This window comes from Cynocephalus volans, chromosome 3 (assembly GCF_027409185.1).
Source record: "Cynocephalus volans isolate mCynVol1 chromosome 3, mCynVol1.pri, whole genome shotgun sequence".
In the NCBI taxonomy this organism is placed as follows: domain Eukaryota; kingdom Metazoa; phylum Chordata; class Mammalia; order Dermoptera; family Cynocephalidae; genus Cynocephalus; species Cynocephalus volans.
Window position 1 is genome coordinate 35,052,764 of NC_084462.1, and position 13,649 is coordinate 35,066,412.

General features: G+C 43.3%; 1 protein-coding gene across 4 annotated transcripts in view; it reads left to right on the forward strand.

Moving 5' to 3' along the window:
- The window catches only part of HERC2 (HECT and RLD domain containing E3 ubiquitin protein ligase 2), a 239,052-nt gene that overhangs the window by 185,420 nt on the left and 39,983 nt on the right, over positions 1 to 13,649 (forward strand). For all 4 annotated transcript variants that reach the window (XM_063091718.1, XM_063091721.1, XM_063091720.1 and 1 more), the window contains exons 70-78: positions 1,958 to 2,111; positions 5,116 to 5,223; positions 6,486 to 6,617; positions 7,069 to 7,227; positions 7,312 to 7,430; positions 8,020 to 8,145; positions 10,724 to 10,879; positions 11,280 to 11,395; positions 11,483 to 11,681. In XM_063091718.1, coding sequence (XP_062947788.1) covers positions 1,958 to 2,111; positions 5,116 to 5,223; positions 6,486 to 6,617; positions 7,069 to 7,227; positions 7,312 to 7,430; positions 8,020 to 8,145; positions 10,724 to 10,879; positions 11,280 to 11,395; positions 11,483 to 11,681 — 1,269 coding nt within the window. The remainder of the gene's footprint in view (positions 1 to 1,957; positions 2,112 to 5,115; positions 5,224 to 6,485; positions 6,618 to 7,068; positions 7,228 to 7,311; positions 7,431 to 8,019; positions 8,146 to 10,723; positions 10,880 to 11,279; positions 11,396 to 11,482; positions 11,682 to 13,649) is intronic.

Sequence of the window (13,649 nt, forward strand, 5' to 3'; positions counted from 1 at the left end):
TTTTATTTATTATGTTTACATTTCTGAGCCATCTAGGATATACCTTGATGTAAGGAATAAAGGGATCCAACTTAATTTTTTTCTAAATGGCAAACCAGTTGCCCTAACATCATTTATTGAATAATACATCTTTTCCCCAATGATTTGAAAACTGCTTTCATCACATTTTAAATTCCAGTGTGTATTTGGATCTATTTATAGATTCTCATCTGTTCCATTGCTATAACTCTTAATGCTCTAATACTACAGTATTTTAACTATTATAGCTTTAAAATACATTTTAATATTTGGTAGCACTGGGTCCAGTAGGACTTCATGTCATTGTGGAAATGTTCTGTACCCGAGCCATTCCATACTGTAGCCATCAGCCACATGTGTCTATTGAGCACTTGAAATATGGCTAGTGCACCTGAAGAACTGAGTTTTTTATTTTATTTAACTTTAATTAATTTGAATTTGAAGAGGCACATGTGGCTAGTGGCTATTTAATAGGTCTAGACTACAGGTCTAAAGTATGAAGTCAATATTATATCGGTATATCTTAGATATAGGACTGATCAGTGCTCGGTCCTTGGGCTTCCCTCAGGACTCAGTTATCAGCAACCATACTCTGCCTTTTCAGAACCAGCCCTGCCAGGGAGCCTGATGTAGCATTCCCAGTCAGACATGCCATCTGTGGTTCTCTGGGCCCCATGTCACCAAAATGACAAAGCACTAAAGTGTGGTTGAGTGGTGCTGAAAATTAGTAAATGCTTTGGGGGATGTTTTAGTGGCTTGTTATTTCTTAATATGTATTCAGGAAGAATTAAAAAGTTATAGGTTTCCTTCTTTCTGGTTTTTTGAGATAAGTTACTTGACATAATTCTAAGATTAAATCAAGGTGATGGGCTTTGCAGAGGAATGCCATTTGATGATGCCAACACCTGCTTTTCAGTAACTCAGCCAGGTTCCAGGAGAGACAGAAATAAGGACACAGTTGTCTTCAAACTGCCCTTCCCAATTTGGCAAGATGGTTATGTCTGTGTCCTGGCTGACCTAATATTTGGAATTTTAAAAAAAGAGAAGACACTTGAATTAAAAAAAATCATGACAGTGTGACAATGATAATAGTTTATTAATATAACTGTTTACTAAGCTAAGCTATTTGTTATCTAAATGTGAGGAAAAATAGAGAAAAAGAATAATCTATTCCTGAAAAGTATGGAATAGGAATTGTGTAGACAAGAATTATTTTTTGTGAATTAAAAATTTGGGGATTAATATGTTATTGCTGTTATAACATATTCTCATTTGTTTATAAAAATAGCAATGAAGGAGTTTATAATCACCATCATTAACCACTTAAATGGTTTGAATCACCACTAAATTCCTAAAGTAAAATAAGGCCATATAGATGACAGAATATGGTGTGGGTGCGGCTCTTAGTGTGCCGGGGAGAGAAATCCCCCAGCTGTGTTCATATGATGCATAGCCCCCCTTTTCAGCTACCCTGTCTGCCACTGTTTATCCTGGATGCTTCATCATTTGTGATTCCTGCCCCTCCCACTCTACTCCCAGTGCCTTATAGGATTCTGGTCATTTTGTCAGCTTTCTGCCCCTTCCCCTGATAAACTTTCCTCACCAGGAAGTAGACTTGTCTTAGTGTGAGAAGAAACTGTTGTCACAGCCGTTAGGTTTTATCAGCTGGCATGTATTGAGTGTATGTTAGGCGCCTTCTGGCTATTTGTATTCAGATTGTCTCTGAGCTTCTCAGTACCTTTGTAAGCTCTGCACTGTCTTGATGGTATGGTGAGGAAACGGAGCCTTGGTTTGAACTCAGTTTTGCAAACTCCAAGTCCTCCATTCTGCAACCCTGTCCCTGTGGAAAGATTTGGAGCAGGACAAGCAGGGGCAGCATTCATATGGCCCAGGTGTGGGGCTAGTCAGCCTCCTCATCTGTGTCCCTGCTTCCTCCCAGGTGGCAGATATGTTGTTGGAGCTTTGTGTCACTGAGTTGGAAGACGTTGCCACAGACTCACAAAGCGGCCGTCTTTCCTCTCAGCCCGTGGTGGTGGAGAGCACCCATCCCTACACTGATGACACTTCCACCAGCGGCACGGTGAAGATACCAGGTACTGACTGGGCCAGCCCTGGCAAAGCTTCAGGGCCCTCTGCCTGTGGAGCAGCCCAATTCTGTCATTGCTCCTACATTTCCGTTTCATAGAAGAAAAGCTACAGTATTGGTGTGGAATCATTTCCCCCCTTTTCCAAAACCTATTGCACAATAAAACATAACACAGAAAGCCACAGAAAGTAAATGTTTAGCTTCTCAATGATCAAGTGGTACCCTGGTCATCAAGACCAGGTCTAAATGTAACCTGTGCCAACCCCTAGAAGCCCTGTGTGTGTCCTCCTGCAGTGACACGTCCTGCCCTTGAGCCATCATCGCTGACTTGCATTTCTAGACAGCTTCTATTACCCAAGTGTGCATCTTTCTTTTCTTTTGTCAATTCATGTGTCAAGGCACCAGGGCTTTGGACCCACCAAGCTTACCTGCTCCCGGGTCCTCTGCATGCACATTCCTGCTGCAATTCAGCATCTTCCTCATCCCATCCTTCTGCAGCTAGCACCTGATCCAGAGCTGCATTGGCTCAGCCCTTGGCAAGCCCAGTGGAGATGGTGACCCAGCCTCAGGAGGCTACCGTGTCTGCTTGCCTCTCCTCTGCAATGCGACAGCCACTGGTGCTCAGTGCCTGAGGCCATTGATCCATTGGGGGCTGCAAAATGGTGCTATTCTAATTGAGCCATTTCTTTCTTATTTATTAGCTGGAATACTTGATAAAGAACATTTTCTCCTAATCCTTCAGTTTGTTACCCAGGTGTGCTGTTTGCATAAGAAAGGCAGGATGAAAGCTTGATTCTTCCCTTCTGTTTACCAGTTTTCAAGAGAATGAGTTAGTTCCCTATCATTCTTTGAAAGTGACCAGTTGTTTTTCATGGATCTAAACACAGATGATGGGTTTTAATTCATTGTGATCATTATCCTCATTAAAGCTCAAATCACCCATCTCTGGACAGTGGCAGCCTCTTCAGTATGGCTCCTGAAATGACTCTGGTGGTCCCTTGATAACTTCCACATAGTCTGGTGTTGCAAGGTGTTCAAGGCTTGTCTTACCAGTTTCCATGCTCTGCTTGGGATCTGCCCTGGTTTCTTTTAGTGAAGGTGTCATTTCAAGATCACAGCCCGGTTTCTGGGATACTCATTGCTACTGTCCTTATTTCTAGGCCTTTCTAGTGGACAGAGAAAGGATGGATGAGTGGATGGACAGACAGACAAACTGACTTTCATTTTAGTTCATGCTGATACTTTTGATTAAAAATTCTAAAGTACAGGGTTTCCACTTAACCTCTTCTGCAATATCTGCGTCTCTTTTCTTCCATACCAAATCCTGGTTCCAAGACAGATGATAGAATATCTCATGATTTTTTCCTTAATCCCACATTATATTTACAACAGACTCAGGACACAACTCTGCAGCAAATTCATCAGTAGTCCTTAAGATCAGGCTTGTCCAAGAGAGTTTGTGCCCACTGAACTAAAAGGTACCTTTTCTCAATATTAAATCTTTGAATCACGTATTTTCCCCCACATAAGTGTGATGATAACAAATTTTTCCCGTATTAAGTCATGTGCTTTTTTTTCAGTAATTTTACTACAATGTGTGTTCATGTTGGTCCAGCTGATCTCTCAGATAAGGGGTGTGCTTCTTTAAAATGCAGTTCCACATCTTCCCTTTCAGGACACTGTCTTGAATTCCATTCTGTAGTGTTTGTTCTATTCCCTTGCTTGGTCCTCTTTTCCAGGGAGGGTCATTATCCATGTGCTGGATGCCTTTTAGATTTAATATTGGTTACTTCCTCTCTCAAATACTTTTTAACTCTATTTCTTTAAAAATTTTTTTTTCTTTTTCTTCTATCTTAAGGCATTATCTGTTGTGTTTAGTTGATTTTTTACTCTTTCTAGTTTAGTCACCATTTCGGAATTTTTTTTAGTTGTAATTCTTTCCCAAGTTTTACTTTTTAGTGTTTTGGTGTTCCTAATTCTGATTTATGTTTTTCTTTTATATCTTGTATAGACACATCTTTCCGGCCTGCTTTCATTGTTGTAGGGATGTTATTCTGTTCCTTATTCTCTCTTTTCTAACAATAACTTTGTATTGGATTTGGCCTTGATACTTTTATCTTGCTCTTTTCTGGCTGTTGGCTGCTATGGTGACCTTGGTGACACCAACGCCGTAAATGCACTAACTGGCCAGCCCAGTATCTTGCTTGTTTTTATGTGAAATTAGTTTTTTTGTTTGTTTGTTTTCTTGTTAACTTTAAGCAGTTACTCTTAGTGGTACTCTGTGTAAAGTCTATCAGTACACATCTGTAACCTTAAAATGGGATCCACGCCCCTGACCGAGGCCTGCGTTATGCCATTCCTTCCACCCTCCCTCCTATGCCTTTTTCCTGGCCCTATCACCTTATTCTCTGCTAGTCTTTAAAAATGTCCCAGCCTGAAGGGAAACCCCTGTTTCTCTACACACTTCTTCTGGTACCCAGTGTGGGGGTTTTCCACACCAAGCAATTCTCCAGTTCTATGTGGACACCAACTGGGTATCCCACAGTTCAATTCAGTTCTGGCACTGACTGTCCACACTTAGCACAGACCCCACAGGATGAGACTGCCCCAACTTCAACACCAATTGCAAGTAGTGGGTCCCCAGGTTAATCACAGCTTCTGTCTGATGGGGCTACAAATTGGTGTTCCCATAGCCCCTTCCTCAGTTTCGACAATTTGCTATAATTCTTGGTCTGGGGATAGGGCTTGCATTGTGAAAATTTGCCTGGAGGGAGAGCACAAAATGAATTGGCTGAGCAGAAGTGTGTTCTGGCCTTTCAGTGCACAGGCATCTTCTTATGTGGAGGGTGGTGTAGGGACGGGGATGGTCAGTCTTAGGTTCTTTTTTTTGAGGTTAATTCTTGCTGACTGCCTGTAGCTTTTAAACACAGTTGTCTCATCATGGTGTGCCATGGCTGTGGTGTGCCAGCTGGGAGAAGTCACTCTGTGGTGTGTGCTCGCTTGTCTTCCAGGTGCAGAGGGACTCAGGGTGGAGTTTGACCGACAGTGCTCCACAGAGAGGCGCCACGACCCTCTCACTGTCATGGATGGTGTCAACAGGATTGTCTCTGTGCGGTCAGGTGAGGAAGGGAGGTTGAACAGGGCACAGTCTGCTGCCACCACCTCTGTGAACAGAATTGGCAACCTTTGTAGGACAGAACGCTGCTGTTTCCTTCTTATGGGAGGGAGCCTTCAGGAAGGGACAGTAAGCTGTTCAGCTGTGAAGTGCAGTAGGTTTCATTTGCCTCTTTCCAATAATTTAAATAAGGTAAGTATCCTTGCGGAGTGGAGTGTGCAGTACACAGCTGATGGCGGGTGGCTGAGTGGGCAGCATGAGAGGGGCCTGTCGGGACATGGCCAGCCTTGCTTAGATGGTGGAGAAGTACCCTAGATGTGTGGGTGCCAGGCCATGCGAGGTGAAATTTGGCATACGACAAAGCTTTAAAAGGGATTCGTTTTTCATTGATTGCGGGGAGGGCTCAGCTGTGTATGGAGTGAGTGTTGTGTGCGTGTGCTGGGTGGAGCTGGCGCAGGTGGGAGGTGGCGTGTATGGGTTCCTCTCTGCCCTGCTTATGTTCCAGGAGGTCCGCGGGGGCAGATCACTCCATCTGCAGGGCTTGTTGAATGCTCTTTTACTGGGCATGTCAGAGCTGTCAGTACTGGGGTGTGCACATCTTTTCAGACCTCTTTATCCTTCATCTTGAGCAAGGGGCGACAAACTTTCCTGTAAGGGGCTGGGTAGTAAATATGCCATGCTTTGTAGGCTGATAACAATGATGGGTCTTCCAAAGGCAGCCCCCACATGCTGCCTGACGGTCCCTCTAAAGCAGAGCCAGGCTGGGGTCTCTCTACCTGCTCTAGGACACCCTCCTCTCCACAGCTACTCCCAGGTGGCCTCTTCCTGGCCATACTGAAGATACATACATGTACCCTTATGGGGACAGTTCTTTCTTGTGTTGCCATCATATGAGACCTTCCCCAGGTAATATCCCCACAGCTCTGACCTGGGTGTGCGCTGGCTGGCCCTGTAGGCCTTGCACTGCCCCTGAGCATATGTGATCATCTTTTCTGGGGTGGTGGCTTCCATCAGGGCATCATTGCCTGTCCGCCCTCACTTCTGCCAGTACTTAATTGGGGGCTAAATGAGTGTTTGTTGAAGGGCAGGGTAAATTAAATCATGATTTCCAAGAGTGGCGTGTTGCTGTGAACTTAAACCTGGGAACTTGGGTTGAAGGAGTCTACTGTTCAGATGAGGTTTAAATGAATTTGCTTTTATCTGAAGAAGTTTGTGTTGCTGGGATGATGGAATGAACCTAACCTTGGGGTGTACTTTTCTCTGCAGGCCGAGAGTGGTCCGACTGGTCCAGTGAGCTCCGCATCCCAGGGGATGAGCTGAAGTGGAAGTTCATCAGTGATGGTTCTGTGAACGGCTGGGGCTGGCGCTTCACAGTCTACCCCATCATGCCAGCCGCAGGTAGGGAGGGGCTGATGGCCATCAATCTTTGGTGACTGGCTACAGCTGTGACCCAGCCACACGGGACCATGCATGTTTTCCATTGAGTAACTTATGGTCTGCCCTCTCCTGCCATGTTGGGAGCGGGGAGAGAGGGCCACCAGAGGCCCCACTGAGGTGAGGATCAGGACCACAAAGAGCTACTTCAGCCATCCACCTTTCAGGGTGCTAGCACTGCGTCTTCACCCGACATGGACATTGTTGCTGGTTGCAGTTCTTGAGGCTTTTGATTACAGTTAAAATTTCAGCATAAAGAGCATGGCTTATGTGACTTAGGCAGATGTGCACAGCTTTTTCTGCTGCATTCCAGGTGGGTGGGAGCTACCCTGTATGAATCGGATTTCTAATGTGTCTCCTAGTGGGGGACTCCCACCTTTTCAAACACAGGGATGTTCACAGTGCTCATCCACAGGCCCTAAAGACCTCCTTTCTGACCGCTGCGTCCTCTCCTGTCCGTCCATGGACTTGGTGACGTGTCTGCTAGACTTCCGCCTCAATCTCACCTCCAACAGAAGCATTGTCCCTCGCCTGGCAGCCTCACTGGCAGCATGCGCACAGTTGAGTGCTTTAGGTAAGTGTTGCCTTTGCTACCATGTCTGTCTTGCTAGTTGGCAAAATGGGAAAGCCTCTGATATTTTCTGTCTGCTCATTTCAGCTGCCAGTCACAGAATGTGGGCCCTTCAAAGATTGAGAAAGCTGCTTACAACTGAATTTGGGCAATCAATTAACATAAATAGACTGCTTGGAGAAAATGATGGAGAAACAAGAGCTTTGGTATGGAGCTTTATAACACAATTTCTAGACCTGTCATCCTTGGGAATAAAATGCTGCTTTAATCATTTAAACGTCTTAAGTCAGTGAGAAGAGTTGGGAAATTTACGTGAGAATAAGGAGGCCTTTGTCATATGTAGGCTTTTCCTTATGTTGCTACATGTACTAATGTCAAGCTGGACTTTGATTTTTTAAAAATCAGTGTGTCAGCAGCTGTGCATATAGGATTGTGCTTATTGGACTTAACGATCAGTCTGCCTGACACATCCCCTTTATTTTGCTGGAAAAGAAAGCTCCTGTTGAACCTAACCACATGAGACAGACAGGATTTGCAGGCCGGAGAGGGACTGGTTCCCTGGGTGGCTATACTGAGATTGAGGCCAAACGTTTGAGGTGAATGTTCAGACTCCCTCTTTTTCTTTTAGTGTTCATGTCCTTTGGGCTTTTTCCTACTTGAGAATGTAAATAAGCATTTTTTTAGGGGGAATAGTATCAACACAGCAAAACGTTTTGCTTGTAGAAACAAAACAAACTGTGAACTCCCCTGCGTTTTGGATTCCTGCAGCAGAATATGACTTTGTTATTTTCTTAGAGTTTTACAGGCAGTGCTCTTGCTGCTTTAGTGAAAGGCCTTCCAGAAGCTTTACAAAGGCAGTTTGAATATGAAGATCCTATTGTGAGAGGTGGCAAGCAGCTGCTGCACAGTCCGTTCTTTAAGGTAATATTTCACTTATTTTTAAAGTGATGGAAGAGCCACTGAGAGCTGTCACATGCAGTGTGCCATGTTTTGGGCCTGTTAGGGCAGTTGTAGGTATTGCTGAAGTTGAATATGAAAAATCTCAAGAATTAATTGTGTGGTCTACACCCTTATACCTTAAGTCTTTAGCTGAGTATTAGCGTGCTTTGAGGCGCATAGGCCTTCTAGTTAGTTTGCAGAGGCAACAAGTGTTGTAGCAGTTGTTGGATCTGAGGTCCTGTTGCTTATAATGGAATGCCAGAAACTGGCATCAGAATTACATTGATGACTACCCATTAAACCATCAGTGGATTAAGCCATCATGAGGGTACATGAGGGTACTGTCCTCACAATCTAATCATCTTTTGAAGGCCCTGCCTTTCAGTTACCATAATAGGATATCCCACCCTCTTAGCACTGTTACAGTGTAGATGAAGTCAACACATGAACTTCTGGGGACACATTCTGCCCGTGGCCCTTAAAGTTCATGTCCTTCTCACAGGTAAATACATTCATTCCACCACTGAAGTCTTAACTTGTTTCAGCTCAAAAAGTGCGTAGTCCAAAGTCCCATCTGTGAAATCGAAACAAGTTATCTACTGCCAAAATACAATGCTAGAACAGGCATAAGAGAAATTCTCATTCCAAGATGGAGAGATGAGCCAAAAGAAAGGTGTAACAGGTCCCAAACAAGTCTGAAACCCAACAGAGCAGTCATCAAATCTCAAAGCTAAAGAATAACCTCCCTGACTCCATATCCTGTCCTCTGCACACTGGTGTGGGGGTTGGGCCTCCAAATCCTCAGGCAGCTCTCCTATGGCTTTCCTGGGCTCAGGCCATGCTTCAGCTCTTTCAGGCTGGTGTACAGTTCTAAAGTCTCCGTGGCAGTCCTGCTGCCATAGCAATACTAGGCATGGCTCTGGTGGGCTTTCTCTGCTGCAACTCTGACCCCACATTTCTGTTTGATATTACTCTAGTTGAGGCTGTCTGTGGTGACTTTGCCCCTGTGACAGACCTCTTCCTGGGTCACAGGCTTTTCCATACATCTTCTGATATGGTGGAGACTGGCACAGCTCTGGCATTCTGTGAGCCTGCAGACTTAATACCATGTGGATGCTGCCAAGGCTTCCAGCTTGCATCTTCCAAAGCTGCAGATCCAATTTAGCCATGGCTGGAGCAGCCAGGGTGCAGGTAGCAGCATCCTGAGGTGACCCTGTGCAGCGAACCCATGGAAAGTACCTTGGGCCTGTTCCCTGAAACCATTCTGTCTCACTAGGCTTCTGAGCCCATGATGGGAGGGGCAGCCTCGGAAATCTCTGAAATGCCTTCAAAACTTTATTTCTGTTCTCTTGATAATCCCTTCTTTCTATTCTGATCTTTGCAAACAGTCCCTGGGCTGTACTCTTGGTTTCCTTTCTTGGTTTCATTCTTTACATGGCCAGGGTGAGAGTTTTCCAATTTTTTACCCTCTGCTTCCTTTTTAATTATAAATGTTTGCTTTACCTCATGCCTTTTCTGCCATTTCCCAGCATAGGCTGCTGCAACTAACCACACAGCTTCCTGAGTGTTTTGCTGCTTAGAAATTTCTTCTGCCAAATATGCTGGTTCATAACAAGTTCTACATTCCATTAAGCCCTTAGGCATGAACAGGATGCACCTAAGTTTTTTGCAGCTCTATAACAAGTGTGGCTTCTGCTCCAGTTTCCAATACATCTGAGACCTCCTCAGAATGGCCTTTATTGTCCATATTTTTATCAGCATTTTAGATACCACCATTTAACCAGTCTCTAAGACATTTCAAACTTTCCCCGGTCTTCTTATCTTCTAAACCCTCATTAGGATGTAGGCTTTCTCTAGCCTGCTTCTCCAAATTCTTCCTCTGCCTCTTACCCAGTTCCAAAGCTGCTTCCACATTTTCAGGTATTTGTTGTAAGCAACACCCCACATCCGGTACAAGTTTTCTGTATTAGTCTGTTTCTCTTGCTTATAACAGAATACCTGAAACTGGGTAATTTATAAAGAAATAAAATTTACAGTTTTGGAGGCTGAGAAGTCCAAAGTCCATGGAATGCATCTAGTGAGGGCCTTCTTCAATGCGGGGTATCACATGGCGAATGGGCTGAGCAAGAGAGAAATAACCCACTTACTTACTTTCCTTATAAAGCCATCATAACCATGCCCATGACCACCCATTAAACTATAAATAGATTAATTCATTCGCAAGGGTACAGTCCTCCCAATCTAATCTTCTCTTCAAATAACTATAGTAGGATCTTTCATCGTCAACACTGTTACAATGTAGATCAAGTTTCCAGTACGTGAAACTTTTTGTGGTGTGGGGGGACACATTTGACCTATAGCATCTAGGAACTGTTGGAAATAACTGCATCATTGATGGTGGTAAAACACTTCCTGGACATGAGGCAGTCAGCCTGGAGTAAGGTGCTCCTGAGTGAGGACCCATAGAAGCCCTAGGACAACGGTTGTGGCAATCGGCTCATCTTCAGCACGTTAGCTGTGTTTCTCACCATCCCAGTGTATTTTATTTTGGTGGATGCAGGTGCTAGTAGCTCTTGCTTGTGACCTGGAACTGGACACTCTCCCTTGCTGTGCTGAGACACACAAGTGGGCTTGGTTTCGACGCTACTGTATGGCCTCCCGTGTTGCTGTGGCCCTGGACAAAAGAACGCCATTGCCCCGTCTGTTTCTTGATGAGGTATTGCATGTTATTTTGGAATCAATTTTTGAATACAAGCTTTTTTTTATTTAGCTGTATCATAAAAAGATGCCAATATTAGGAGACACAAAAATTTCTCTTGCTAAGGTTACCATAAAGAAAAACACAGGAAAGTGAGTAAACAGACACTGTGCATATCAGTTCAAGTTTATTTTTAGCAAAGTAGACTAAGGATGTAATGACACCGTCTAGACATCTTTAATGTCTTAGCTTTGATGTAATTATGTTGATTTCACTTATTAGCCATAAAGTCATGACATTGTTGTTGCATTTCCTTGTATTCCCAGACAAGGATTCCTCCTGTCTTCTTACCTTAATATTCATTTGTTTTATTGTAGAGATGAATGTTTAATCATAATCTTACAATAATGTCATCTAGGTGGCTAAGAAAATCCGTGAGTTGATGGCAGACGGTGAAGACATGGATGTCCTCCATGAGAGCCATGGCATTTTCAGAAGAGAGCAGGATGAACAGCTTGTGCAGTGGATGAATAGGTATTGTATCAGAAGCAAGAAATGAAACTATGCAAGTGAAAGAGGCTTTGTGTGCACTTCTTTCCCACGTCAAATGTTCTATTGTAGGCGACCAGATGACTGGACCCTTTCTGCTGGTGGCAGTGGAACAATTTATGGATGGGGACATAATCATAGGGGGCAGCTTGGGGGCATTGAAGGTGCAAAAGTTAAAGTTCCCACTCCATGTGAAGCCCTGGCGACTCTCAGACCGGTGCAGTTGATTGGAGGAGAACAAACTCTCTTTGCCGTGACAGCTGATGGGAAGGTAAGGAAGGTGAATTTTTGGGGTCATACTGTCAAAACTGAGACAGTCATGGCTAGGTGCATTGTATGGTTTCTTAGTACATGTCAGGGTCTGTACTAAAATACTGTCTCAAGATTAATAGTACTTAAAGTGTGTTGGAAGCAGTTACAGTTCTAAGATATTTCTGCATAATCTTATCATTGTTCTATTACTTTAAATTGTTTTATTTTGAAATACATCATATATACAAAAACTTTATAATTTTTGTTTGCATATTACTCATCAGATGTATTCCGTTCATGTTTGCTATTGTAAATGTTATCTTTTAAAAAATTAATTGCTACTGATGTGTAGAAATAGTTGATGTTTATATATAGACGCTACGTCTGGTGACCTTACTCTACTCTTCTTTTTAACTATCTCAGGATTTTCTGTGTCTTTGTTAGAGATAGCCTTAATTGGTAAATGAGTTTTATTCCTTCTTTTTCACTGTACCTCTTCTATGCTTTTCCTTCTGTATGGCAGAAAGGGGGCTAATCGTGCTGGTTGGGATTTGCAGTGTAGTGCTGGGCAGGAGTGGTGGTGCTGAGCAGGTTCTTGTCCTGATGCAGACTGTGGAGGAAGCCCTGAGATGGGACAGTGCACATGCTTTCTGTGGGCTCTGAGCAGAAGCCCTTTACCAAATTAAGGAAGTTCCCTTTCTGTTTCTGTTCATGGATGGATATTGGTTTTTTGTCTCTTTGTGCATTTTTTGAAATGTTCTTTTATAGATGTTTTTTCTCCTTTATGGATTAATATAGTAAATTGGATTAATGCATGGTTTTCTCATATTAAATAAGCTTTCATTCTGTGGATAAACTTGATCAGGATATGTTTTATATATTTTTGGTTTGTGTTTGTAAATATTTTGTTTAGGGTTTTTGGGAGATCCATGTTCATGAGTGAGCCACCATCATGTAATAATGTTCCTGTCTTACATACTCCTTGTCTGGCTTTGATACTCTATTAGTTGTCTGTTTAATATACATTTATCATCTCACAGTCTCTATGGATCAGGACTCTGGAGACAGCATAGCTCAGTCCTGCAGCTCAGAAACTCTTACCAGGTTGCCGTCACCTCGAGGCTGTAAGAGGAAGGATCAGTTCCTCCTGGACTGTTGGGCTGAGGCTGTCCTCATTCACTGCCTTGCCCTGTGTCCCTGGAGCATCTCACAGCCTGCCAGCTGGCTCCATCATCACCAGCAAGGGAAAGAGGGTTACCAAGGTGGAGCTCACAGTCTTGTCTGACTGAATCACAGAAGTGACACTCCATCACTATTCTCTGATTGTTTTTGTTTATTTATTTGAAAATATCTTCACTTTGGCCCTCTTCTAAGGTAGTAGGGGTTGGCAGACATTTTCTGTAAAGGGTACCATAGTGTATTTGGCTTTTGGGGCCATATGGTCTCTGTTTTAACTGTGAAAGCAGACATGGCATATTGTAAATGAGTAGATGTGGCTGTGTTCCAGAAAATTTTTTTGACAAAAACAGGTGATGGGCCTGATTTGGCCTATGAGCTGTAATTTGCCACCCTAACCCTAATCCCTGTTCTAGAGTGTAAAGTTTACAGTTGATAATTATTTTCAGACTGCCTATTTTATTCTTCTGTTTTTTTGGCTTTCAGTGTTACTAGTGGGATGTCAGCAGTCAGACTAACTTTTACCTAAAGGGAGGTAATAAATCTTTTCTCTGTGGATGCTGTTAAGATCTTTCTTTGGTGATCTACAGTTTCACTGTGATATATTTGGATGTCAGTTTGTCTTCACTGTTCCCACCATTTTTTTGTTTGTGTTTTTGGTTTTTTGCTAGGAGGTGAGGGATTAAAGGAGGGGGGTGGGTTCCTGGCTCTGACAATTAGTCTTTCAACAATTCTGGTAAATTCCCAGACATTATTTTTTCCAAATACTGGAAAAAATAAATTCTCCCATGTCCTCTGTGGAATCTCTCCC